We start from the raw sequence: 27,989 nt of genomic DNA on the forward strand, positions 1-27,989 counted from the left end.
GCTTTCTTATTGGAAGAATGTAGACTGGTCTTAATGTACTGCTTCAATTTCTTATAGAGAAGTTTTTTTTATTAGTGAATTTACATTTATGAATATGACATTTTTCCATTAGCACAATTAGATTTGAGGTTAAAAAAAAATTCTTTATCCTTATGGTTAAGGAAACCGAGCAGCACATTCTCCCATTAAAAAAAAAAGTAATCAAGGATATTAACAATTATAAAACAATCTTTCCATATTTTTTTTACATGTAGACAATGTGAAACTGTTTCTTGATGCTCAACACAAAAAGTACAGTCAATGTCTTTTTGGAGTTTCTTCAGGTAGTGATTCGCAGGGTAATACTTATGGATCATTCTGAAAGAGACATCTTTGACCTTGTTAGCAAGTAGGTATTTGTGTGGTAATAACCAGACTTTTTCCCAACAGATATTAGTGACCAATGTATTCCAGTAAATTGTGACATAAGGAATGGATACAATATCCCTTTAAAATAAAGCACGTATAGATCTGTTCTGACGGAGCAAGGAGAAACAGTTTCCCTATTTGAGAATCAACTGGATTAAGCGAGGGAAGGTTAAGAAGGTGAGGAGGTCTGGCTATACCTCTAAATAACATGAGAGTTCCAGATGGAATAGCATCAGACTCAACTGTCTAGGTGTTACAGGGATATTATAACGATATAAAAAGAAATCCTCATAATTGAGTAACAATGCTTCTGCATTAAAAAGTTGACTCACCAGCTGGATATGATTATTGAACCAGTTCTTAAAACATAAATGCTTTTTTTTTTCTATACAAAATATCCTTAACTGATTGATTCTTGACTATGCGTAAAAGCGTGCCTTGACGTAGCTACGCTTGCGTATTTTGAAACGAGTGTTTACGCAAATGTACTAGAGTGTCAAGATGGTGGTAAGTGAGGCCACATCATTCAGAGCATGCACGCTTTCAACAATATTTACATTACCATGAATTAAATGCGTGTTATATGTTTCATAGAAAATTGGGCTGCAGTTCAAAGCCACTTTGGAAAATGTCACAAATGTGCGGCCAGAAGGTGAAGACTTCCGATGGTTTCTAAAGGTAACTAAGAATTTGCTAACCAGCTGATGCTAGCCATTTTACGATGAGCTATAACGTTATATTTATCATGACACACAATAAGCGAATTTGTCAAATGGTGAAAAGTTGTATCACTACATAAACAAGACATTTACAGCACGACAAACTATGAAAGGTACTCCTGTGACGAAATTTTCAAAACATTGCTAGTTTTTAGTCAGTAAACAATACGCATGTGACGTGTAACGTTAGGCAGCTAACGGTAGGTAACAATACAAAAGCATTGCTGATGTAGTGTTGTGGACTCCCAGTAACCCATAGAATTAGGATTAGAATAGAATGTGTATGCCATGACTACACACAATGTATGCTTCCCTGGTTGACAGACTATTCTCTATAAAGTACACTACATTTTTTTTACCAGAACATGTGCCCTGATCAAAAGTAGTGCACTACATAGGGAATAGTGCTGTAGTGCACTACATAGGGTATAGGGCTGTAGTATAAAGTAGTGCACTACATAGGGAATAGGGTGCCATTTGTGACAAATACCGTAACATACGTACTTTTGTCACAGTTAAAATGTGCCAATTGTGGTGAGATCCCAGAGAAATGGCAGTATATCAACCTTATGGTGAGTAAAGGTGAATTTTTATCAATGTGTCTTATTATTCAAAATCACATTTGATATGGTGATGGATATTCCACACTTTGCAGTGACTGACTGTTTCCCTAGGACAGTGTACCACTTAAAGGAGGAAGAGGGAGTGCCAGCATGGTGCAGAAGTGTAAACTCTGCGCCAGGGAGAATTCTATTGGTAAGCAAACAGAGAAGTATTACACATAAGTTGTTTCATACATTCAGCCATTTCACTTTCCTTTGGGGGATCTGAGATGACTGGATAGAGGTAAGCAACAGCTCCACCTTGTTTCTGCCATGATGTTCATATGTTTATGTGTGTTCACAGATATCATGAGAGACACAATCACCCCGTACAACGTGAGTACAGTACTTATTGTGAAGCTTACCTCTCAATTGATCCTTGGCTTGACTACAATTGAAGGTGGGAAATGTTTAGTAATAATACTGCCTATTTTATCCTACCACTCTGTTGCTGCTGACACTTGAAGTGTTCTGCTACAGAACAGTACATCTTTAAAACACAAGAGTATTTATTTATTTCAGCCACTCACGCCTTCTTGTCTCTTCCTCATGGTGCTGCTGCTGTGAAGGCTGAGGATAGTGAGAGGTTTAAGACCATGGTGCAGTTTGAGTGTCGAGGCCTGGAGCCGGTAGACTTCCAACCACAAGTGAGAACAGAGCACACTTCTGTACTGTATGTTGTCAAATCTCAGCTAAGGTTGTAGAAGCACAGATTATATAGCATCAGGGGATTTGTTTTCTCCCTTCCTGACTATTCTGATAAAGTATAACAATTGGATCCACTCTACCATTCAAAAACAGATTCCAAATGTTTAGCATAGACATTTCTGAAACCTTGACATTTTCTTTATTTAGTATTGTTTTGTAACAGTTTAATGACAAATGTTCTTAAGAACTTGTAATACTGCTGAAAGAACAATAAAGTCAGCTAAAATATGTGCTTTACAATACTACAACACCTCAACCTTGTCCCCTGTCTCTAACATCACATTACTTTGACCTTGAAACACAACAGGCGGGCTTTGCTGCAGAGGGAGCTGAGTCAGGGACCAAGTTTCCTGAAATCACCCTACTGGAAAAAGTTAGTATTTTTGATCTATGGCCAGTAGGTCAACATAGTAAATGTGAACATTGATTACAAGAATAGTTTCCAGTACCCAATACAATAGTTATTTTCAGTTCAAGAACAGCATTTTTAATACTTCTTCTCCATATCAGGACTGGACAGACTATGACGAGAAGGCCAGTGAGTCAGTGGGCATCTATGAGGTCACACACCAGTTCATCAAGTGTTGAGTTACGGTCAAGCGCTTTGTACGACCAGCTAGCCCAGGTGACGGGATGTAAACACACTGGCCAGATATCCACTCATCAACTGACTGAAATGGCTGTCGGTATCAGACACATCCAATGCTAATGCAGTGCTGTTGACAGTTATAATGCAGTGCTGTTTGGTTTGTGACAAGCAAGAAGCATTTGAGGATTGATTGGGTGGAATGCCCATCCTGGATTGAATGAGATATGTGACCATGCCTTTCCTTTTGTCACTACCCCAATAAAGATCATGAATAAAATAAAATAAACTGATAATGTGGTTTTAAGGTTTTCTCTGCCTGGAATGATCTGTATCAGAATGAATTGAGTAAATCTGAGGCACTTCGGTCACAAGAAGTAGTGATTAAACTCAACCATGTATGACTGCCACTGTTTTTGAAAGTTTGTTGTTATTGTCAAAAATAGCACAGTACTTTGCTCTTAAACGCACTTTTTAATACAGTCAATAGTAAAACATTATCTCGCTATAACGTATTTGGCCAGAGTTCAACCATTGTTTACACAACTGGACACACTTCCAACTGACTTCATTAAGATGTCACTGTATTGTGTAACGTTAATATGGGTATAGAAAGCTAGCATCATTACAGGCAAGGAGTTATGCTGCGTTCACACGTTCCACGGAAACTCCTTCGTAGTACTTTGACTTCTCAGTTCGGTGAACGGTTATCATCCGTATTGTCACTCTTCCCTCTTGGAAGCACTCGTTTCAGCACAACAACCAGAATGGCTCCTCAAAAGAACAGAGTATTCGTCATTGGAGTGGGAATGACAAAGGTAAATCTTGCTATTGGTTATAGATGGTTGCATTTCGAATAGCATTCGTGCTAGCTGGATTGCTATCTAGTATTGAAAGACTTTAGAAAAGAGCTAGCTCGTTGTCCTTAGCTAGCTAACGTTTTACCTGTCATGTTGGTTAGCAGCATTTCCAAAAAACGTAGGTAGCTACAGTAGCTTGTCATTTCTTTCGATAATTAACATAGGCTAAGCAACTACTGTTGGCTAAACATATAACGCGAGATTTAAGACTTTTGTCAGCTGTTCATGTTGGTGTTGCTAGCTATCTGGGTAACTACAGTAAGGTAGCTAATTTCAGCTAGCTTTCAAGCTATCCTAGTTAGCTAACACGAAACATTGAATAACAACTATATTAGGTTAACAATGTTTACAATTGTATTGTGAATTATGGCTTGGAAATGTATTTGCTTCCTAGCTAAAATGAAATTGCCATACGTGGCATTTTAAAACCCAGTCTAATCTGAAAGTCCAATACTCCATGGTCATAGGCTAATTGTGCCAAGGGTCATGGATGCATTGCACACACCGATAGCTAGATAAACACTAGCTGCATTGCATGCAGCAGAAGGACGCCCCTCCTGTGCAGTCAGAATTAGAAGAATACTTTCTTTGTCCATTGCCTTTTCAGATCTCTCTCTCTCTCACACTCACTCACTCTCTCCCCCCCCACACACACAGGGGTTGTCAGCCATAATACCGTGCAGTTTACGGGCAAAGTGCCTTGCTCAAGTACACAGCAGTCATGTTGACCCAGAGCTCTGTCTGTGTAGTAGTTGAACTGTTATCCCCAGTCTGAGATTTGATCCAGAACCCTCTCCTGTGTTTTGTCTTTGCAGTTTGAGAAGCCAGGAAAAGAAGACTTTGATTATCCCGACATGGCAAAGATAGCAGGTGGTTTTCATTTCATTACTGTACCTGTCCTGTACTTGCCAACATTGCTACATTCACCTGGATACACCTTGAGCTATAGTCACCTGGATACTACCTGGTTATAATACCCTGTGTTGTACATGTCATATAATAGTCCCATTCAACATGCAACATTTTGAGTGATGCCCATTGTTCCCTGTTGTGTCTTATAATCATGTTCTTATGACTCAGGCGAGAGGGCGTTGTCTGATGCTGGAGTCCCCTACTCTGCTATAGAGCAAGCCTGTGTGGGCTATGTGTATGGTAAGAGACTGTCATTGATTATAATGTTAACTGTCCGTTAAAAGTATTTTTTTAGGCATATTAAATGCCTTGTGAGTTGCCTTCAAATTCATTCCAAAAGTGTTGTAAGTGTCCACCTAGTAATAAGCTATGATGTCATATAGGCCTAGTAATAAGCTATGATGTCGTATAGTAATAAGCTATGATGTCATATAGGCCTAGTAATAAGCTATGATGTCGTATCGGCCTAGTAATAAGCTATGCTGTTGTATAGGCCTGTAAGATATTATAACACAATGCAATCATTCACCTGAGCTGACCTGTGTCTGTGTCATGAAGAGAACTGTCTAGTGATGAACTATTGCTTTTAAAACAAGATCCCTTTAAGATGTCTGTCCATCTGTGTGTCTCATCATGTCTGAGGTGACTCCACTTGTGTTACTGTCAATGTAAATGACCATATTATTATCATTATTTTTCAGGTGACTCTACCTGTGGCCAGAGGGCCATCTACCACAGCCTTGGCCTGTCAGGGATCCCCATCATCAACGTCAACAACAACTGCTCCACAGGCTCCACTGCCCTGTTCATGGCCCGACAGCTAATCCAGGGAGGTGAGTGGGACTTGACCATAGACATATTAATCATATCTGTGTTACACACAGAGTACTCTATATATACAAAAGTATGTGGACACCCCTTGAAATTAGTGGATTCGGCTATTACAGCCACACCCATTACTGACAGGTGTATAAAATCGAGCACACAGTTGTTCAATCTCCATAGACAAACATTGGCAATATAATGTCCTTACTGAAGAGCTCAGTGACTTTCAACGTGGCACTATCATAGGATACCACCTTTCCAACAAGTCAGTTCGCAAAATTTCTGCCCTGCTAGAGCTGCCCCGGTCAACTGTAAGTGATGTTATTGTGAAGTAGAAATGTCTAGGAGCAACAACGGCTCAGCTGCAAAGTGGTAGACCACACAAGTTCACAGAACGGAACCCCGGGTGCTGAAGCGCATAGCGAGTAAAAATGGTCTGTACTCTGTTGCAACTCTCACTACTGAGTTACAAACTGCCTCTGGAAGCAACGTCAGCACAAGAACTGTTTGTCAGGAGCTTCATGAAATGGGTTTCCATGGCCGAGCAGCGCACACAAGCCTAAGATTACCATGTGTAGTGCCAAGCGTCGGCTGAAGTGGTGTAAAGCTCGCCACCATTGGACTCAGGAGCAGTGGAAACACATTCTCTGTAGTGATGAATCACGCTTCACCATCTGCTAGTCCGACGGACGAATCTGGGTTTGGCAGATGCCAGTAGAACGCTACCTGCCCAAACGCATAGTGCCAACTGTAAAGTTTGGTGGAGTAGGAATAATGGTTTGCGGTTGTTTTTCATGGTTCGGGCTAGGCCTCTTAGTTCCAGTAAAGGGAAATCTTAACGTTACAGCATACAATGATGTATTTTGGCAACAGTTTGGGGAGCCTTGGGGAAGGCTCTTCCCTGAATTAGAACGCTGACTGCGAGCCAGGCCTAATCACCCACCATCAGTGCACAACCTCACTAATGCTCTTGTGGCTGAATGGAAGCAAGTCCCCGCAGCAATCTACCAACATCTAGTGGAAAGCATTCCCAGAAGAGTGGAGGCTGTTATAGCAGCAAAGGGAGGAGCAACTCCATATTAATGCCCATGATTTCAGAATGAGATGTTCGACGAGCAGGTGTCCACATACTTTTTTTTCTCTTCTCTGGACGTCATTGGATGGGACACAGAGAGGTGAGTGGGACTGAGATAGAGGGGGGCAGGATTGAGTCCTAGGACTACGAGTCCTTTCCCTGCTCTGGTCACATGTTCAGGACAAACTCCTGACCCTAGTGATGCCATGTCCTGGAATCAAACTGAAGTAGGATGCATGCTCATCGACTATGATCCGTCTTATGCTGGACCTAAACATATGCCTTCTTTTGCTGACTGTAGGTCTGGTTGACTGTGCACTAGCCCTTGGCTTTGAAAAGATGGAGAGAGGCTCCTTGTCATCAAAGGTAAGACCAATCATAGTACATGATCAGGACTAACCCAGTGTATTGTAGTTCATGATCAGGACTAACCCAGTGTATTGTAGTTCATGGACAGGACTAACCCAGTGTATTGTAGTTCATGGACAGGACTAACCCAGTTTATTGTAGTTCATGGACAGGACTAACCCAGTGTATTGTAGTTCATGGACAGGACTAATCCGGTGTATTGTAGTTCATGGACAGGACTAACCCAGTGTATTGTAGTTCATGGACAGGACTAACCCAGTGTATTGTAGTTCATGGACAGGACTAACCCCATGGACAGGACTAACCCAGTGTATTGTAGTTCATGGACAGGACTAACCCGGTGTATTGTAGTTCATGGACAGGACTAACCCGTTGTATTGTAGTTCATGGACAGGACTAATCCGGTGTATTGTAGTTCATGGACAGGACTAACCCAGTGTATTGTAGTCCATGGACAGGACTAACCCAGTGTATTGTAGTTCATGATCAGGACTAACCCAGTGTATTGTAGTTCATGATCAGGACTAACCCAGTGTATTGTAGTTCATGATCAGGACTAACCCAGTGTATTGTAGTTCATGATCAGGACTAACCCAGTGTATTGTAGTTCATGGACAGGACTAACCCCATGGACAGGACTAACCCAGTGTATTGTAGTTCATGGACAGGACTAACCCGGTGTATTGTAGTTCATGGACAGGACTAACCCGGTGTATTGTAGTTCATGGACAGGACTAACCCGGTGTATTGTAGTTCATGGACAGGATTAACCCGGTGTATTGTAGTTCATGGACAGGACTAATCCGGTGTATTGTAGGTCATGGACAGGACTAACCCAGTGTATTGTAGTTCATGGACAGGACTAACCCCATGGACAGGACTAACCCAGTGTATTGTAGTTCATGGACAGGACTAACCCAGTGTATTGTAGTTCATGGACAGGACTAACCCAGTGTATTGTAGTTCATGGACAGGACTAACCCAGTGTATTGTAGTTCATGGACAGGACTAACCCAGTGTATTGTAGTTCATGATCAGGACTAACCCAGTGTATTGTAGTTCATGATCAGGACTAACCCAGTGTATTGTAGTTCATGATCAGGACTAACCCAGTGTATTGTAGTTCATGGACAGGACTAACCCAGTGTATTGTAGTTCATGGACAGGACTAACCCAGTGTATTGTAGTTCATGGACAGGACTAACCCCATGGACAGGACTAACCCAGTGTATTGTAGTTCATGGACAGGACTAACCCGGTGTATTGTAGTTCATGGACAGGACTAACCCGGTGTATTGTAGTTCATGGACAGGACTAACCCGGTGTATTGTAGTTCATGGACAGGATTAACCCGGTGTATTGTAGTTCATGGACAGGACTAATCCGGTGTATTGTAGGTCATGGACAGGACTAACCCAGTGTATTGTAGTTCATGGACAGGACTAACCCCATGGACAGGACTAACCCAGTGTATTGTAGTTCATGGACAGGACTAACCCAGTGTATTGTAGTTCATGGACAGGACTAACCCAGTGTATTGTAGTTCATGGACAGGACTAACCCAGTGTATTGTAGTTCATGGACAGGACTAACCCAGTGTATTGTAGTTCATGGACAGGACTTAACCCAGTGTATTGTAGTTCATGGACAGGACTTAACCCAGTGTATTGTAGTTCATGATCAGGACTAACCCAGTGTATTGTAGTTCATGATCAGGACTAACCCAGTGTATTGTAGTTCATGATCAGGACTAACCCAGTGTATTGTAGTTCATGATCAGGACTAACCCAGTGTATTGTAGTTCATGATCAGGACTAACCCAGTGTATTGTAGTTCATGGACAGGACTAATCCGGTGTATTGTAGTTCATGGACAGGACTAACCCAGTGTATTGTAGTTCATGGACAGGACTAACCCAGTGTATTGTAGTTCATGGACAGGACTAACCCCATGGACAGGACTAACCCAGTGTATTGTAGTTCATGGACAGGACTAACCCGGTGTATTGTAGTTCATGGACAGGACTAACCCAGTGTATTGTAGTTCATGGACAGGACTAACCCCATGGACAGGACTAACCCAGTGTATTGTAGTTCATGGACAGGACTAACCCGGTGTATTGTAGTTCATGGACAGGACTAACCCGGTGTATTGTAGTTCATGGACAGGACTAACCCGGTGTATTGTAGTTCATGGACAGGACTAATCCGGTGTATTGTAGGTCATGGACAGGACTAACCCGGTGTATTGTAGTTCATGGACAGGACTAACCCAGTGTATTGTAGTTCATGGACAGGACTAACCCAGTGTATTGTAGTTCATGGACAGGACTAACCCAGTGTATTGTAGTTCATGGACAGGACTAACCCAGTGTATTGTAGTTCATGGACAGGACTAACCCAGTGTATTGTAGTTCATGGACAGGACTAACCCAGTGTATTGTAGTTCATGGACAGGACTAACCCCATGGACAGGACTAACCCAATGTATTGTAGTTCATGGACAGGACTATCCCAGTGTATTGTAGTTCATGGACAGGACTAACCCCATGGACAGGACTAACCCAGTGTATTGTAGTTCATGGAAAGGACTAACCCCATGGACAGGACTAACCCAGTGTATTGTAGTTCATGTACAGGACTAACCCAGTGTATTGTAGTTCATGGACAGGACTAACCCAGTGTATTGTAGTTCATGGACAGGACTAACCCAGTGTATTGTAGTTCATGGACAGGACTAATCTGGTGTATTGTAGTTCATGGACAGGACTAATCCCATGGACAGGACTAACCCAGTGTATTGTAGTTCATGGACAGGACTAACCCAGTGTATTGTAGTTCATGGACAGGACTAACCCAGTGTATTGTAGTTCATGGACAGGACTAACCCGGTGTATTGTAGTTCATGATCAGGACTAACCCAGTGTATTGTAGTTCATGATCAGGACTAACCCAGTGTATTGTAGTTCATGATCAGGACTAACCCAGTGTATTGTAGTTCATGGACAGGACTAATCCGGTGTATTGTAGTTCATGGACAGGACTAACCCAGTGTATTGTAGTTCATGGACAGGACTAACCCAGTGTATTGTAGTTCATGGACATGACTAACCCCATGGACAGGACTAACCCAGTGTATTGTAGTTCATGGACAGGAACTACAATACACTGGGTTAGTCCTGTCCATGAACTACAATACACTGGGTTAGTCATGGACAGGACTAACCCAGTGTATTGTAGTTCATGGACAGTACTAACCCAATGTATTGTAGTTCATGGACAGGACTAACCCAGTGTATTGTAGTTCATGGACAGGACTAACCCCATGGACAGGACTAACCCAGTGTATTGTAGTTCATGGACAGGACTAACCCCATGGACAGGACTAACCCAGTGTATTGTAGTTCATGTACAGGACTAACCCAGTGTATTGTAGTTCATGGACAGGACTAACCCAGTGTATTGTAGTTCATGGACAGGACTAACCCCATGGACAGGACTAACCCCATGGACAGGACTAACCCGGTGTATTGTAGTTCATGGACTGGACTAACCCCATGGACAGGACTAACCCGGGGAATTGTAGTTCATGGACAGGACTAACCCAGTGTATTGTAGTTCATGGACTGGACTAACCCCATGGAAAGGACTAACCCGGTGTATTGTAGTTCATGGACTGGACTAACCCGGTGTATTGTAGTTCATGGACAGGACTAACCCGGTGTATTGTAGTTCATGGACAGGACTAACCCGGTGTATTGTAGTTCATGGACAGGACTAACTAACCCAGTGTATTGTAGTTCATGGACAGGACTAACTAACCCAGTGTATTGTAGTTCATGGACAGGACTAACCCCGTGTATTGTAGTTCATGGACAGGACTAACCCGGTGTATTGTAGTTCATGGACAGGACTAACCGGGTGTATTGTAGTTCATGGACAGGACTAACCCGGTGTATTGTAGTTCATGGACTGGACTAACCCCATGGACAGGACTAACCCGGGGAATTGTAGTTCATGGACAGGACTAACCCAGTGTATTGTAGTTCATGGACAGGACTAACCCCATGGACAGGACTAACCCCATGGACAGGACTAACCCGGTGTATTGTAGTTCATGGACTGGACTAACCCCATGGACAGGACTAACCCGGGGAATTGTAGTTCATGGACAGGACTAACCCAGTGTATTGTAGTTCATGGACTGGACTAACCCCATGGAAAGGACTAACCCGGTGTATTGTAGTTCATGGACCGGACTAACCCCATGGACAGGACTAACCCGGTGTATTGTAGTTCATGGACCGGACTAACCCCATGGACAGGACTAACCCAGTGTATTGTAGTTCATGGACAGGACTAACCCCATGGACAGGACTAACCCAGTGTATTGTAGTTCATGGACAGGACTAACCCCATGGACAAGCATATGGAGGTGATGTTCAACACATATGGGATGGCAGCAGCCCCGGCAGCACCACAGATGTTTGGCAACGCGGGCAGAGAACACATGGAGAAATACGGTAAACATGATGGTGTGCGTGCACAGGTGTACAGTACCTTATGAAGTGTGTTGTTGGTGTTGTTCTCAGCCTTTTCTTTCATCTGGATGATACACCATGTAGTGTGTGACTGTGGAACTCTGGGAAGTCTGTCATTGAATAGTTAAGTGTATTAATTCCCGGGACTCTTCCAGGTACTACACCAGAGCACTTTGCTAAAATCGCATGGAAGAACCACAAGCATTCCACCAACAACCCGTAAGACTGCAACCATCAACTCTTTAACACACAGAAGGCCTGGTCATTAGAAATGACCTTCTTTGACCAATCCAAAGATCAATGTTTTCCTGCCACTGCATGACCACTGTGTGTGTGTGTGTGTGTGTGTGTGTGTGTGTGTGTGTGTGTGTGTGTGTGTGTTAACAGGTACTCTCAGTTCCAGGATGAGTACAGTCTGGACCAGGTCAAACAGTCTAGGAAGGTGTTTGAGTTCCTTACTCTTCTCCAGTGTTGGTAAGGAGTCCCACTATCTCTCTGGGGCAGTGTTTCCCCTACCAGAGGATAGGCAGAGTGGGGCAGCCCTCCCTGACCTCCACCTCTATAGAGTTTGGCTTTATTTGATTACAATTAAACATTTTGGTGTTAAGGACCAGGGTGTTGCTTTGGGGGCTTTTGCACTCTGGCAGGAAAAAGTATCGATGGGACACTAACATTTTTGTCGTCGTCCCCCCAGTCCTACCTCTGACGGTGCAGGGGCAGCTGTCCTGGCCAGTGAGGGCTTTGTGAGGCGCCATGGTCTAGAGCACCAGGCGGTGGAGATCTTAGCCCAGGAGATGGTCACGGACCTCGCAACTACCTTCGAAGACAATAGCTGCATGAAGATGGTGAGAGGGGACATAAAGCTGTTCAAAAGTATCCAACAACTTTTAAATGCAGAACAACAAAAAGGTAGTGACTTATTGTGTTGTTTGCTGTTAGGTTGGATACGACATGACCTCCCTGGCAGCCAAGAAGTGTTTTGAGACGGCGGGCCTGAAACCCAGTGACGTCAATGTGATCGAGCTACATGACTGTTTCTCTGCCAACGAGCTGATCACGTACGAGGCTCTGGGGTTGTGCCCAGAGGGTGAGTCTGACCCTACCAATCTACCGCCTATTTCTAGCCACATAAAAGTAGCATTGTTAATTCTCTAGAATGTTTTTTTAATTTAAAATAATATATAGAATTGCCTTTTATTTGTTTTTCACTGTTTCTGATTTGTTCAGTTCAATGTTTTACTATAGTTGAATTATTCATATATGTTTTTGAATGAGAGGCCATCTGTGTGCTTATTTGATCTCATGTCATACATAAACATAATGAGTTTTACCCTCTGGTTGTGTTCCCTTAGCATTCTGAGTTTTACCCCCTGGCTGTGTTCCCTTAGCATTCTGAGTTTTACCCCCTGGTTTTGTTCCCTTAGCATTCCATTCTGTTTTACCCCCTGGTTGTGTTCCCTTAGCATTCTGAGTTTTACCCCCTGGTTGTGTTCCCTTAGGATTCTGAGTTTGACCCCCTGGTTGTGTTCCCTTTGCATTCCGTTCTGTTTTACCCCCAGGTTGTGTTCCCTTAGCATTCTGAGTTTTACCCCCTGGTTGTGTTCCCTTTGCATTCTGAGTTTTACCCCCTGGTTGTGTTCCCTTTGCATTCTGAGTTTTACCCCCTGGTTGTGTTCCCTTTGCATTCTGAGTTTTACCCCTGGTTGTGTTCCCTTTGCATTCTGAGTTTTACCCCTGGTTGTGTTCCCTTTGCATTCTGAGTTTTACCCCCTGGTTGTGTTCCCTTTGCATTCTGAGTTTTACCCCCTGGTTGTGTTCCCTTTGCATTCTGAGTTTTACCCCCTGGTTGTGTTCCCTTTGCATTCTGAGTTTTACCCCCTGGTTGTGTTCCCTTTGCATTCTGAGTTTTACCCCCTGGTTGTGTTCCCTTTGCATTCTGAGTTTTACCCCCTGGTTGTGTTCCCTTTGCATTCTGAGTTTTACCCCCTGGTTGTGTTCCCTTAGCATTCCATTCTGTTTTACCCCCTGGTTGTGTTCCCTTAGCATTCTGAGTTTTACCCCTGGTTGTGTTCCTTAGCATTCTGAGTTTGACCCCCTGGTTGTGTTCCCTTTGCATTCCGTTCTGTTTTACCCCAGGTTGTGTTCCTTAGCATTCTGAGTTTTACCCCTGGTTGTGTTCCCTTTGCATTCTGAGTTTTACCCCTGGTTGTGTTCCCTTAGCATTCCATTCTGTTTTACCCCTGGTTGTGTTCCCTTAGCATTCTGAGTTTTACCCCTGGTTGTGTTCCTTTGCATTCTGAGTTTTACCCCTGGTTGTGTTCCCTTAGCATTCTGAGTTTTTCCCCTGGTTGTGTTCCCTTAGCATTCTGAGTTTTACCCTCTGGTTGTGTTCCCTTAGCATTCTGAGTTTTACCCTCTGGTTGTGTTCCCTTAGCATTCTGAGTTTTACCCTCTGGCTGTGTTTCCTTAGCATTCTGAGTTTGACCCCCTGGCTGTGTTCCCTTAGCATTCCGTTCTGTTTTATCCCCTGGTTGTGTTCCCTTAGCATTCTGAGTTTTACCCCCTGGTTGTGTTCCCTTAGCATTCTGAGTTTGACCCCCTGGCTGTGTTTAGCATTCTGAGTTTGACCCCCTGGCTGTGTTCCCTTAGCGTTCTGAGTTTGACCCCCTGGCTGTGTTTCCTTAGCATTCTGAGTTTTACCCCTTAGCATTCTGTTTTACCCTGGCTGTGTTCCTTAGCATTCTGAGTTTTACCCCTGGCTGTGTTTCCTTAGCATTCTGAGTTTTACCCCTGGTTGTGTTCCCTTAGCATTCCATTCTGAGTTTTACCCCTGGTTGTGTTCCCTTAGCATTCCATTCTGTTTTACCCCTGGTTGTGTTCCCTTTGTGTTCCCTTTGCATTCTGAGTTTTACCCCCTGGTTGTGTTCCCTTAGCATTCCATTCTGTTTTACCCCCTGGTTGTGTTCCCTTAGCATTCTGAGTTTTACCCCCTGGTTGTGTTCCCTTAGCATTCTGAGTTTGACCCCCTGGTTGTGTTCCCTTTGCATTCCGTTCTGTTTTACCCCCAGGTTGTGTTCCCTTAGCATTCTGAGTTTTACCCCCTGGTTGTGTTCCCTTAGCATTCTGAGTTTTACCCCCTGGTTGTGTTCCCTTAGCATTCTGAGTTTTACCCCCTGGTTGTGTTCCCTTTGCATTCTGAGTTTTACCCTCTGGTTGTGTTCCCTTAGCATTCTGAGTTTTACCCCCTGGTTGTGTTCCCTTTGCATTCTGAGTTTTACCCCCTGGTTGTGTTCCCTTAGCATTCTGAGTTTTACCCCCTGGTTGTGTTCCCTTAGCATTCCATTCTGTTTTACCCCCTGGTTGTGTTCCCTTAGCATTCTGAGTTTTACCCCCTGGTTGTGTTCCCTTTGCATTCTGAGTTTTACCCCCTGGTTGTGTTCCCTTTGCATTCTGAGTTTTACCCCCTGGTTATGTTCCCTTAGCATTCTGAGTTTTACCCCCTGGTTGTGTTCCCTTAGCATTCTGAGTTTTACCCCCTGGTTGTGTTCCCTTAGCATTCTGAGTTTTACCCTCTAGTTGTGTTCCCTTATCATTCTGAGTTTTACCCTCTGGTTGTGTTCCCTTAGCATTCTGAGTTTTACCCCCTGGTTGTGTTCCCTTTGCATTCTGAGTTTTACCCCCTGGTTGTGTTCCCTTAGCATTCTGAGTTTTTCCCCCTGGTTGTGTTCCCTTAGCATTCTGAGTTTTACCCTCTGGTTGTGTTCCCTTAGCATTCTGAGTTTTACCCTCTGGTTGTGTTCCCTTAGCATTCTGAGTTTTACCCTCTGGCTGTGTTTCCTTAGCATTCTGAGTTTGACCCCCTGGCTGTGTTCCCTTAGCATTCCGTTCTGTTTTATCCCCTGGTTGTGTTCCCTTAGCATTCTGAGTTTTACCCCCTGGTTGTGTTCCCTTAGCATTCTGAGTTTGACCCCCTGGCTGTGTTTACCATTCTGAGTTTTACCCCCTGGCTGTGTTCCCTTAGCGTTCTGAGTTTGACCCCCTGGCTGTGTTTCCTTAGCATTCTGAGTTTTACCCCCTGGTTGTGTTTCCTTAGCATTCTGAGTTTTACCCCCTGGCTGTGTTTCCTTAGCATTCTGAGTTTTACCCCCTGGTTGTGTTCCCTTTGCATTCTGAGTTTTACCCCCTGGTTGTGTTCCCTTAGCATTCCATTCTGTTTTACCCCCTGGTTGTGTTCCCTTAGCATTCTGAGTTTTACCCCCTGGTTGTTTTCCCTTAGCATTCTGAGTTTGACCCCCTGGTTGTGTTCCCTTTGCATTCCGTTCTGTTTTACCCCCAGGTTGTGTTCCCTTAGCATTCTGAGTTTTACCCCCTGGTTGTGTTCCCTTAGCATTCTGAGTTTTACCCCCTGGTTGTGTTCCCTTAGCATTCTGAGTTTTACCCCCTGGTTGTGTTCCCTTTGCATTCTGAGTTTTACCCTCTGGTTGTGTTCCCTTAGCATTCTGAGTTTTACCCCCTGGTTGTGTTCCCTTTGCATTCTGAGTTTTACCCCCTGGTTGTGTTCCCTTAGCATTCTGAGTTTTACCCCTGGTTGTGTTCCTTAGCATTCCATTCTGTTTACCCCCTGGTTGTGTTCCTTAGCATTCTGAGTTTTACCCCCTGGTTGTGTTCCCTTAGCATTCTGAGTTTTACCCCTGGTTGTGTTCCCTTTGCATTCTGAGTTTTACCCCTGGTTGTGTTCCCTTAGCATTCTGAGTTTTACCCCTGGTTGTGTTCCCTTAGCATTCTGAGTTTTACCCCTGGTTGTGTTCCCTTAGCATTCTGAGTTTTACCCCTGGTTGTGTTCCCTTAGCATTCTGAGTTTTACCCCTGGTTGTGTTCCCTTAGCATTCTGAGTTTTACCCCTGGTTGTGTTCCTTAGCATTCTGAGTTTTACCCCTGGTTGTGTTCCCCCCCCTGGTTGTGTTTTTACCTTTGCATTCTGAGTTTTACCCCTGGTTGTGTTCCCTTAGCATTCTGAGTTTTACCCCTGGTTGTGTTCCCTTAGCATTCTGAGTTTTACCCTCTGGTTGTGTTCCCTTAGCATTCTGAGTTTTACCCCCTGGTTGTGTTCCCTTAGCATTCTGAGTTTTACCCCTGGCTGTGTTCCTTAGCATTCTGAGTTTTACCCCTGGTTGTGTTCCCTTAGCATTCTGAGTTTGACCCCTGGTTGTGTTCCTTCTGTTTTATCCCTGCATTCTGAGTTTGACCCCTGGTTTGTGTTTACATTCCCTGGCTTTGTTCCCTTAGCATTCTGAGTTTGACCCCCTGGCTGTGTTTCCTTAGCATTCTGAGTTTTACATTCTGAGTTTTACCCCTGGTTGTGTTCCCTTAGCATTCTGAGTTTTACCCCTGGTTGTGTTCCCTTTGCATTCTGAGTTTGACCCCCTGGTTGTGTTCCCTTTGCATTCCCGTTCTGTTTTACCCCCAGGTTGTGTTCCCTTAGCATTCTGAGTTTTACCCCTGGTTGTGTTCCCTTAGCATTCTGAGTTTTACCCCTGGTTGTGTTCCCTTAGCATTCTGAGTTTTACCCTCTAGTTGTGTTCCTTAGCATTCTGAGTTTTACCCTCTGGTTGTGTTCCCTTAGCATTCTGAGTTTTACCCCTGGTTGTGTTCCCTTTGCATTCTGAGTTTTACCCCTGGTTGTGTTCCTTAGCATTCTGAGTTTTACCCCTGGTTGTGTTCCCTTAGCATTCTGAGTTTTACCCCTGGTTGTGTTCCCTTAGCATTCTGAGTTTGACCCCTGGTTGTGTTCCTTAGCATTCTGAGTTTGACCCCTGGTTGTGTTCCCTTAGCATTCTGAGTTTTACCCCTTTGGTTGTGTTGTTTCCTTAGCATTCTGAGTTTTACCCCTGGTTGTGTTCCCTTAGTTCTGTTTTACCCCCTTTGTGTTCCCTGCATTCTGTTTTACCCTCTGGTTGTGTTCCCTTAGCATTCTGAGTTTTACCCCTGGTTGTGTTCCCTTAGCATTCTGAGTTTTACCCTCTGGCTGTGTTTCCTTAGCATTCTGAGTTTTACCCCTGGTTGTGTTCTCCTTTGCATTCTGAGTTTTACCCCTGGTTGTGTTCCCTTTGCATTCTGAGTTTTACCCCTGGTTGTGTTCCCTTTTGCATTCTGAGTTTTACCCCCTGGTTGTGTTCCCTTTGCATTCTGAGTTTTACCCCTGGTTGTGTTCCCTTAGCATTCTGAGTTTTACCCCTGGTTGTGTTCCCTTTGCATTCTGAGTTTTACCCCTGGTGTGTTCCCTTTGCATTCTGAGTTTTACCCTGGTTGTGTTCCCTTTGCATTCTGAGTTTTACCCCCTGGTTGTGTTCCCTTTGCATTCTGAGTTTTACCCCCTGGTTGTGTTCCCTTTGCATTCTGAGTTTTACCCCCTGGTTGTGTTCCCTTTGCATTCTGAGTTTTACCCCCTGGTTGTGTTCCCTTAGCATTCCATTCTGTTTTACCCCCTGGTTGTGTTCCCTTAGCATTCTGAGTTTTACCCCTGGTTGTGTTCCCTTAGCATTCTGAGTTTGACCCCCTGGTTGTGTTCCCATTCTGGTTGTGTTCCCTTAGCATTCTGAGTTTTACCCCTGGTTGTGTTCCCTTAGCATTCTGAGTTTTACCCCTGGTTGTGTTCCCTTAGCATTCTGAGTTTTACCTCTGGTTGTGTTCCTTAGCATTCTGAGTTTTACCCTCTGGTTCCCTTAGCATTCTGAGTTTTACCCTCTGGCTGTGTTTCCTTAGCATTCTGTTTTACCCCTTAGCATTCTGAGTTTGACCCCTGGCTGTGTTCCCTTAGCATTCCGTTCTGTTTTATCCCCTGGTTGTGTTCCCTTAGCATTCTGAGTTTTACCCCTGGTTGTGTTCCCTTAGCATTCTGAGTTTGACCCCTGGCTGTGTTTAGCATTCTGACCCCTTGTGTTCCCTTAGCGTTCTGAGTTTGACCCCTGGTTGTGTTTCCTTAGCATTCTGAGTTTTACCCCCCTGGTTGTGTTCCCTTTGCATTCTGAGTTTTACCCCCTGGTTGTGTTCCTTAGCATTCTGAGTTTTACCCCTGGTGTGTTCCTTTAGCATTCTGTTTTACCCTTTGTGTTCATTCTGAGTTTTACCCCTGGTTGTGTTCCCTAGCATTCTGAGTTTTACCTCTGGTTGTGTTCCTTAGCATTCTGAGTTTTACCCCTGGTTGTGTTCCCTTTGCATTCTGAGTTTTACCCCTGGTTGTGTTCCTTAGCATTCTGAGTTTTACCCCTGGTTGTGTTCCTTAGCATTCCATTCTGTTTTACCCCTGGTTGTGTTCCCTTAGCATTCTGAGTTTTACCCCTGGTTGTGTTCCTTAGCATTCTGAGTTTGACCCCTGGTTGTGTTCCCTTAGCATTCTGAGTTTGACCCCTGGTTGTGTTCCCTTTGCATTCTGTTCTGTTTTACCCCCTGGTTGTGTTCCTTAGCATTCTGAGTTTTACCCCTGGTTGTGTTCCCTTAGCATTCTGAGTTTTACCCCTGGTTGTGTTCCCTTAGCATTCTGAGTTTTACCCTCTGGTTTGTGTTCCCTTAGCATTCTGAGTTTTACCTCTGGTTGTGTTCCCTTAGCATTCTGAGTTTTACCCTCTGGCTGTGTTTCCTTAGCATTCTGAGTTTTACCCCTGGTTGTGTTCCCTTTGCATTCTGAGTTTTACCCCCTGGTTGTGTTCCCTTTGCATTCTGAGTTTTACCCCCTGGTTGTGTTCCCTTTGCATTCTGAGTTTTACCCCCTGGTTGTGTTCCCTTAGCATTCCATTCTGTTTTACCCCCTGGTTGTGTTCCCTTTGCATTCTGAGTTTTACCCCCTGGTTGTGTTCCCTTTGCATTCTGAGTTTTACCCCCTGGTTGTGTTCCCTTTGCATTCTGAGTTTTACCCCTGGTTGTGTTCCCTTTGCATTCTGAGTTTTACCCCTGGTTGTGTTCCCTTTGCATTCTGAGTTTTACCCCTGGTTGTGTTCCTTTGCATTCTGAGTTTTACCCCTGGTTGTGTTCCCTTAGCATTCTGAGTTTTAGTTTTACCCCCTGGGTTGTGTTCCCTTAGCATTCTGAGTTTTACCCCTGGTTGTGTTCCTTTGCATTCTGAGTTTTACCCCCTGGTTGTGTTCCCTTAGCATTCTGAGTTTTACCCCTGGTTGTGTTCCCTTAGCATTCTGAGTTTTACCCTCTGGTTGTGTTCCTTAGCATTCTGAGTTTTACCCTCTGGTTGCCCTTAGCATTCTGAGTTTTACCCTCTGGTTGTGTTTCCTTAGCATTCTGAGTTTTACCCCTGGTTGTGTTCCCTTAGCATTCTGAGTTTGACCCCCTGGCTGTGTTCCCTTAGCATTCCGTTCTGTTTTATCCCTGGTTGTGTTCCCTTAGCATTCTGAGTTTTACCCCTGGTTGTGTTCCCTTAGCATTCTGAGTTTGACCCCTGGCTGTGTTTAGCATTCTGACCCCCTTGTGTGTTCCCTTATTTCTGAGTTTGACCCCTGGCTGTGTTTCCTTAGCATTCTGAGTTTTACCCCTGGTTGTGTTCCCTTTGCATTCTGAGTTTTACCCCTGGTTGTGTTCCCTTAGCATTCTGAGTTTTACCCCTGGTTGTGTTCCCTTTGCATTCTGAGTTTTACCCCCTGGTTGTGTTCCCTTAGCATTCTGAGTTTTACCCCCTGGTTGTGTTCCTTAGCATTCTGTTTTACCCCTGGTTGTGTTCCCTTAGCATTCTGAGTTTTACCCCTGGTTGTGTTCCCCTTAGCATTCTGAGTTTTACCCCTGCATTCTGAGTTTTACCCCTGGTTGTGTTCCCTTGCATTCTGAGTTTTACCCCCTGGTTGTGTTCCCTTAGCATTCTGAGTTTTACCCCTGGTTGTGTTCCTTAGCATTCTGAGTTTTTCCCTTACCCCCTGGTTGTGTTCCCTTGCATTCTGAGTTTTACCCCTGCATTCTGAGTTTTACCCCTGGTTGTGTTCCCTTAGCATTCTGAGTTTTACCCCTGGTTGTGTTCCCTTAGCATTCTGAGTTTTACCCCTGGTTGTGTTCCCTTAGCATTCTGAGTTTGACCCCCTGGTTGTGTTCCCTTAGCATTCTGAGTTTGACCCCTGGTTGTGTTCCCTTTGCATTCTGAGTTTTACCCCTGGTTGTGTTTCCTTAGCATTCTGAGTTTTACCCCTGGTTGTGTTCCCTTAGCATTCTGAGTTTTACCCCTGGTTGTGTTCCCTTAGCATTCTGAGTTTTACCCTTCTGAGTTTTACCCCTGGTTGTGTTCCCTTAGCATTCTGAGTTTTACCCTCTGGTTGTGTTCCCTTAGCATTCTGAGTTTTACATTCTGAGTTTTACCCCTGGCTGGTTGTGTTCCCTTAGCATTCTGAGTTTTACCCCTGGTTGTGTTCCCTTAGCATTCTGAGTTTTACCCCTGGTTGTGTTCCCTCCCCTGAGTTTTACCCCTGGTTGTGTTCATTCTGATTCTGTTTTACCCTCCTGGTTGTGTTCCCTTAGCATTCTGAGTTTTACCCCTGGTTGTGTTCCCTTAGCATTCTGAGTTTTACCCTGTTTTACTGGTTGTGTTCCTCATTCTGAGTTTTACCCCTGGTTGCATTCTGAGTTTTACCCCTGGTTGTGTTCCCTTGTTCCCTTAGCATTCTGAGTTTTACCCCTGGTTGTGTTCCCTTAGCATTCTGAGTTTTACCCCTGGTTGTGTTCCCTTTGCATTCTGAGTTTGAGTTTTACCCCTGGTTGTGTTTTACCCCTTTGCATTCTGAGTTTTACCCCCTGGTTGTGTTCCCTTAGCATTCTGTTTTACCCCTCTGGTTGTGTTCCCTTAGCATTCTGAGTTTTACCCCCTGGTTGTGTTCCCCCTGGCTTAGCATTCTGAGTTTTACCCCTGGTTGTGTTCCCTTAGCATTCTGAGTTTTACCCTCTGGTTGTGTTCCTTTAGCATTCTGAGTTTTACCTCTGGCTGTGTTTTACCCCTTAGTTTTACCCTGTGTTCCGCATTCTGAGTTTGTTCCCTTACATTCTGAGTTTTACCCCTGGTTGTGTTCCCTTAGCATTCTGAGTTTTACCCCCTGGTTGTGTTCCCTTAGCATTCTGAGTTTTACCTCTGGTGTGTTCCCTTAGCATTCTGAGTTTTACCCCTGGTGTGTTCCCTTAGCATTCTGAGTTTTACCCCTGGTTGTGTTCCCTTGCATTCTGTGGTTGTGTTCCCTTAGCATTCTGAGTTTTACCCCTGTTGTGTTCCTTAGCATTCTGAGTTTTACCCCTGGTTGTGTTCCCTTAGCATTCTGAGTTTTACCCCTGGTTGTGTTCCCTTAGCATTCTGAGTTTTACCCTCTGGTTGTGTTCCTTAGCATTCTGAGTTTTACCCCTGGTTGTGTTCCCTTAGCATTCTGAGTTTTACCTGAGTTTTACCTGGTTGTGTTCCTTAGCATTCTGAGTTTGACCCCCTGGCTGTGTTCCCTTAGCATTCTGAGTTTCTGAGTTTTACCCCTGGTTGTGTTCCTTAGCATTCTGAGTTTGACCCTCTGGCTGTGTTTAGCCTGACCCCTGGCTGTGCCCTTATTCTGAGTTTGACCCCTGGCTGTGTTTCCTTAGCATTCTGAGTTTTACCCTCTGGCTGTGTTCCCTTAGCATTCTGAGTTTTACCCCTGGTTGTGTTCCCTTAGCATTCTGAGTTTTACCCTGGTTGTGTTCCTGAGTTTTACCCCTGGCTTGTGTTCCTTAGCATTCTGAGTTTTACCCCTGGTTGTGTTTCCTTAGCATTCTGAGTTTTACCCCTGGTTGTGTTCCTTAGCATTCTGAGTTTTACCCTCTGGTTGTGTCCCCTTAGCATTCTGAGTTTTACCCTCTGGTTGTGTTCCCTTAGCATTCTGAGTTTTACCCTCTGGTTGTGTTCCTTTGCATTCTGAGTTTTACCCCTGGTTGTGTTCCCTTAGCATTCTGGAGTTTTACCCTGGTTGTGTTCCTTTGCATTCTGAGTTTTACCTCTGGTTGTGTTCCCTTAGCATTCTGAGTTTTACCCCTGGTTGTGTTCCCTTAGCATTCTGAGTTTGACCCCTGGTTGTGTTCCCTTTGCATTCTGAGTTTTACCCCTGGTTGTGTTCCCTTAGTTTTCTGAGTTTTACCCCTGGTTGTGTTCCCTTGCATTCTGAGTTTTACCCCTGGTTGTGTTCCCTTAGCATTCTGAGTTTTACCCCTGGTTGTGTTCCCTTTGCATTCTGAGTTTTACCCCTGGTTGTGTTTTACCCTTTGTGTTCCTTAGCATTCTGAGTTTTACCCCTGGTTGTGTTCCCTTAGCATTCTGAGTTTGACCCCTGGTTGTGTTCCCTTTGCATTCCGTGTTTTACCCCAGGTTGTGTTCCCTTAGCATTCTGAGTTTTACCCCTGGTTGTGTTCCCTTAGCATTCTGAGTTTTACCCCTGGTTGTGTTCCCTTAGCATTCTGAGTTTTACCCTCTGGTTGTGTTCCTTAGCATTCTGAGTTTTACCCTCTGGTTGTGTTCCTTAGCATTCTGAGTTTTACCCCTGGTTGTGTTCCTTAGCATTCTGAGTTTTACCCCTGGTTGTGTTCCTTAGCATTCTGAGTTTGACTGGCTGTGTTCCTTTAGCATTCCGTTCTGTTTTATCCCCTGGTTGTGTTCCCTTAGCATTCTGAGTTTTACCCCTGGTTGTGTTCCCTTAGCATTCTGAGTTTTACCCCTGGTTGTGTTCCCCTTTGCATTCTGAGTTTTACCCTGGCTGTGTTCCTTAGCATTCTGAGTTTTTCCCTGGCTGTGTTCCCTTAGCATTCTGAGTTTTACCCTCTGGTTGTGTTCCTTAGCATTCTGAGTTTTACCTCTGAGTTGTGTTCCCTTAGCATTCTGAGTTTTACCTCTGGTTGTGTTCCCTTAGCATTCTGAGTTTGACCCTGGCTGTGTTCCCTTAGCATTCTGTTTTATCCCCTGGTTGTGTTCCCTTAGCATTCTGAGTTTTACCCCTGGTTGTGTTCCTTAGCATTCTGAGTTTGACCCCTGGCTGTGTTTAGCATTCTGAGTTTTACCCCTGGCTGTGTTCCCTTAGCGTTCTGTTTGACCCCTGGCTGTGTTTCCTTAGCATTCTGAGTTTTACCCCTGGTTGTGTTTCCTTTGCATTCTGAGTTTTACCCCTGGTTGTGTTTCCTTAGCATTCTGAGTTTTACCCCTGGTTGTGTTCCCTTTGCATTCTGAGTTTTACCCTGGTTGTGTTCCCTTAGCATTCCATTCTGTTTTACCCCTGGTTGTGTTCCTTAGCATTCTGAGTTTTACCCCTGGTTGTGTTCCTTAGCATTCTGAGTTTGACCCCTGGTTGTGTTCCCTTAGTTCTGTTTTACCTTGTGCATTCTGAGTTTTACCCTGGTTGTGTTCCTTAGTTTGAGTTTTACCCCTGGTTGTGTTCCCTTAGCATTCTGAGTTTTACCCCTGGTTGTGTTCCCTTAGCATTCTGAGTTTTACCCCTGGTTGTGTTCCCTTAGCATTCTGAGTTTTACCCCCTGGTTGTGTTCCCTTAGCATTCTGAGTTTTACCCCTGGTTGTGTTCCCTTAGCATTCTGAGTTTTACCTCTGGTTGTGTTCCCTTAGCATTCTGAGTTTTACCCCTGGTTGTGTTCCTTTTGCATTCTGAGTTTTACCCCTGGTTGTGTTCCCTTTGCATTCTGAGTTTTACCCCCTGGTTGTGTTCCCTTTGCATTCTGAGTTTTACCCCTGGTTATGTTCCTTAGCATTCTGAGTTTTACCCCCCTGTGTTCCCTTAGCATTCTGAGTTTTACCCCTGGTTGTGTTCCCTTAGCATTCTGAGTTTTACCCTGGTTGTGTTCCCTTAGCATTCTGAGTTTTACCCTCTGGTTGTGTTCCTTAGCATTCTGAGTTTTACCCCTGGTTGTGTTCCCTTAGCATTCTGAGTTTTACCCCTGGTTGTGTTCCCTTAGCATTCTGAGTTTTACCCCTGGTTGTGTTCCCTTAGCATTCTGAGTTTTGGCTGTGTTTACCCCTGGTTGTGTTCCTTAGCATTCTGAGTTTTACCCCTGGTTGTGTTCCTTAGCATTCTGAGTTTTACCCCTGGTTGTGTTCCCTTAGCATTCTGAGTTTTACCCCTGGCTGTGTTTCCTTAGCATTCTGAGTTTTACCCTGGTTGTGTTCCTTTGCATTCTGAGTTTTACCCCCTGGTTGTGTTCCTTAGCATTCCATTCTGTTTTACCCCTGGTTGTGTTCCCTTAGCATTCTGAGTTTTACCCCTGGTTGTGTTCCCTTAGCATTCTGAGTTTGACCCCCTGGTTGTGTTCCCTTTTCCGGTTCCTTAGCATTCTGTTTTACCCCTGGTTGTGTTCCTTAGCATTCTGAGTTTTACCCCTGGTTGTGTTCCCTTAGCATTCTGAGTTTTACCCCTGGTTGTGTTCCCTTAGCATTCTGAGTTTTACCCCTGGTTGTGTTCCCTTAGCATTCTGAGTTTTACCCCTGGTTGTGTTCCCTTTGCATTCTGAGTTTTACCCCTGGTTGTGTTCCCTTAGCATTCTGAGTTTTACCCCTGGTTGTGTTCCCTTTGCATTCTGAGTTTTACCCCTGGTTGTGTTCCCTTAGCATTCTGAGTTTTACCCCTGGTGTGTTCCCTTAGCATTCTGAGTTTTACCCCTGGTTGTGTTCCCTAGCATTCTGAGTTTTACCCCTGGTTATGTTCCCTTTGCATTCTGAGTTTTACCCCCTGGTTGTGTTCCTTAGCATTCTGAGTTTTACCCCTGGTTGTGTTCCCTTAGCATTCTGAGTTTTACCCCTGGTTGTGTTCCCTTAGCATTCTGAGTTTTACCCTCTGGTTGTGTTCCCTTAGCATTCTGAGTTTTACCCTGGTTGTGTTCCCTTTGCATTCTGAGTTTTACCTGGTTTTTCCCTTACCTGAGTTTTTCCCCTGGTTGTGTTCCCTTAGCATTCTGAGTTTTACCCCTGGTTGTGTTCCCTTCTGAGTTTTACCCTTGGTTGTGTTCCCTTAGCATTCTGAGTTTTACCCTCTGGTTGTGTTCCTTAGCATTCTGAGTTTTCCCTTACCCTCTGGTTGTGTTCCCTTAGCATTCTGAGTTTTACCCCTGGTTGTGTTCCCTTAGCATTCTGAGTTTGACCCCTGGTTGTTTTTTACCCTGGTTGTGTTCCCTTTGCATTCTGTTTTACCCCTGGTTGTGTTCCCTTAGCATTCTGAGTTTTACCCCTGGTTGTGTTTTTACCCTTTGTGTTCCTTAGCATTCTGAGTTTGACCCCTGGCTGTGTTTAGCATTCTGAGTTTTACCCCTGGCTGTGTTCCTTAGCATTCTGAGTTTTACCCCTGGCTGTGTTTCCTTAGCATTCTGAGTTTTACCCCTGGTTGTGTTCCTTAGCATTCTGAGTTTTACCCCTGGTTGTGTTTCCTTAGCATTCTGAGTTTTACCCCTGGTTGTGTTCCTTTGCATTCTGAGTTTTACCCCTGGTTGTGTTCCCTTAGCATTCTTCTGTTTTACCCCTGGTTGTGTTCCCTTAGCATTCTGAGTTTTACCCCCTGGTTGTGTTCCCTTAGCATTCTGAGTTTGACCCCTGGTTGTGTTCCCTTTGCATTCCGTTCTGTTTTACCCCAGGTTGTGTTCCTTAGCATTCTGAGTTTTACCCCTGGTTGTGTTCCTTAGCATTCTGAGTTTTACCCCTGGTTGTGTTCCCTTAGCATTCTGAGTTTTACCCCTGGTTGTGTTCCCTTTGCATTCTGAGTTTTACCTCTGGTTGTGTTCCCTTAGCATTCTGAGTTTTACCCCTGGTTGTGTTCCCTTTGCATTCTGAGTTTTACCCCTGGTTGTGTTCCCTTAGCATTCTGAGTTTTACCCCTGGTTGTGTTCCCTTAGCATTCTGAGTTTTACCCCTGGTTGTGTTCCCTTAGCATTCTGAGTTTTACCCCTGGTTGTGTTCCCTTTGCATTCTGAGTTTTACCCCTGGTTGTGTTCCCTCTGAGTTTTACCCCTGGTTATGTTCCCTTAGCATTCTGAGTTTTACCCCCTGGTTGTGTTCCCTTAGCATTCTGAGTTTTACCCCTGGTTGTGTTCCCTTAGCATTCTGAGTTTTACCCCTGGTTGTGTTCCCTTATCATTCTGAGTTTTACCCTCTGGTTGTGTTCCCTTAGCATTCTGAGTTTTACCCCTGGTTGTGTTCCCTTTGCATTCTGAGTTTTACCCCTGGCTGTTGTGTTCCCTTAGCATTCTGAGTTTTACCCCTGGTTGTGTTCCCTTAGCATTCTGAGTTTACCCTCTTAGCATTCTGAGTTTTACCCTCTGGTTGTGTTCCCTTAGCATTCTGAGTTTTACCCTCTGGTTGTGTTCCTTAGCATTCTGAGTTTGACCCCTGGCTGTGTTCCCTTAGCATTCCGTTCTGTTTTATCCCCTGGTTGTGTTCCCTTAGCATTCTGAGTTTTACCCCTGGTTGTGTTCCCTTAGCATTCTGAGTTTGACCCCTGGCTGTGTTTAGCATTCTGACCCCTGGCTGTGTTCCCTTAGCGTTCTGAGTTTGACCCCTGGCTGTGTTTCCTTAGCATTCTGAGTTTTACCCCTGGTTGTGTTCCCTTAGCATTCTGAGTTTTACCCCTGGCTGTGTTTCCTTAGCATTCTGAGTTTTACCCCTGGTTGTGTTCCCTTTGCATTCTGAGTTTTACCCCTGGTTGTGTTCCCTTAGCATTCCATTCTGTTTTACCCCTGGTTGTGTTCCCTTAGCATTCTGAGTTTTACCCCTGGTTGTGTTCCCTTAGCATTCTGAGTTTGACCCCTGGTTGTGTTCCCTTAGCATTCTGTTCTGTTTTACCCCCAGGTTGTGTTCCCTTAGCATTCTGAGTTTTACCCCTGGTTGTGTTCCCTTAGCATTCTGAGTTTTACCCCTGGTTGTGTTCCCTTAGCATTCTGAGTTTTACCCCTGGTTGTGTTCCCTTTGCATTCTGAGTTTTACCCTCTGGTTGTGTTCCTTAGCATTCTGAGTTTTACCCTGGTTGTGTTCCCTTTGCATTCTGAGTTTTACCCCTGGTTGTGTTCCCTTAGCATTCTGAGTTTTACCCCTGGTTGTGTTCCCTTAGCATTCCATTCTGTTTTACCCCTGGTTGTGTTCCCTTAGCATTCTGAGTTTTACCCCTGGTTGTGTTCCCTTTGCATTCTGAGTTTTACCCCTGGTTGTGTTCCCTTTGCATTCTGAGTTTTACCCCTGGTTATGTTCCCTTAGCATTCTGAGTTTTACCCCTGGTTGTGTTCCCTTAGCATTCTGAGTTTTACCCCTGGTTGTGTTCCCTTAGCATTCTGAGTTTTACCTCTAGTTGTGTTCCCTTATCATTCTGAGTTTTACCCTCTGGTTGTGTTCCTTAGCATTCTGAGTTTTACCCCTG

At 44.5% G+C, this 27,989-nt stretch overlaps 2 protein-coding genes across 2 annotated transcripts in view; both read left to right on the forward strand.

The window, feature by feature from the left end:
- Window positions 1–860: 860 nt before the first annotated feature.
- On the forward strand, window positions 861–3,330 carry czib (CXXC motif containing zinc binding protein). The gene is made up of 8 exons (XM_029643252.2): window positions 861–915; window positions 1,003–1,086; window positions 1,643–1,699; window positions 1,802–1,883; window positions 2,034–2,065; window positions 2,299–2,376; window positions 2,745–2,810; window positions 2,948–3,330. Exons 1-8 carry the CDS (start codon window positions 910–912, stop codon window positions 3,023–3,025), a joined length of 483 nt encoding a protein of 160 aa, XP_029499112.1. The 5' UTR covers window positions 861–909; the 3' UTR covers window positions 3,026–3,330.
- Window positions 3,331–3,622: 292 nt separating this feature from the next.
- scp2a (sterol carrier protein 2a) overlaps window positions 3,623–27,989 on the forward strand; it is a 72,612-nt gene continuing 48,245 nt past the window's right edge. Inside the window, exons 1-10 of the mRNA XM_065013736.1 lie at window positions 3,623–3,841; window positions 4,699–4,753; window positions 4,964–5,035; window positions 5,497–5,628; window positions 6,997–7,061; window positions 11,460–11,586; window positions 11,760–11,823; window positions 11,992–12,078; window positions 12,299–12,449; window positions 12,544–12,691. Coding sequence (XP_064869808.1) covers window positions 3,665–3,841; window positions 4,699–4,753; window positions 4,964–5,035; window positions 5,497–5,628; window positions 6,997–7,061; window positions 11,460–11,586; window positions 11,760–11,823; window positions 11,992–12,078; window positions 12,299–12,449; window positions 12,544–12,691 — 1,078 coding nt within the window. The 5' untranslated portion in view covers window positions 3,623–3,664. The remainder of the gene's footprint in view (window positions 3,842–4,698; window positions 4,754–4,963; window positions 5,036–5,496; window positions 5,629–6,996; window positions 7,062–11,459; window positions 11,587–11,759; window positions 11,824–11,991; window positions 12,079–12,298; window positions 12,450–12,543; window positions 12,692–27,989) is intronic.

This window comes from Oncorhynchus nerka, linkage group LG9b (assembly GCF_034236695.1).
Source record: "Oncorhynchus nerka isolate Pitt River linkage group LG9b, Oner_Uvic_2.0, whole genome shotgun sequence".
NCBI classification, from domain to species: Eukaryota; Metazoa; Chordata; class Actinopteri; order Salmoniformes; family Salmonidae; genus Oncorhynchus; species Oncorhynchus nerka.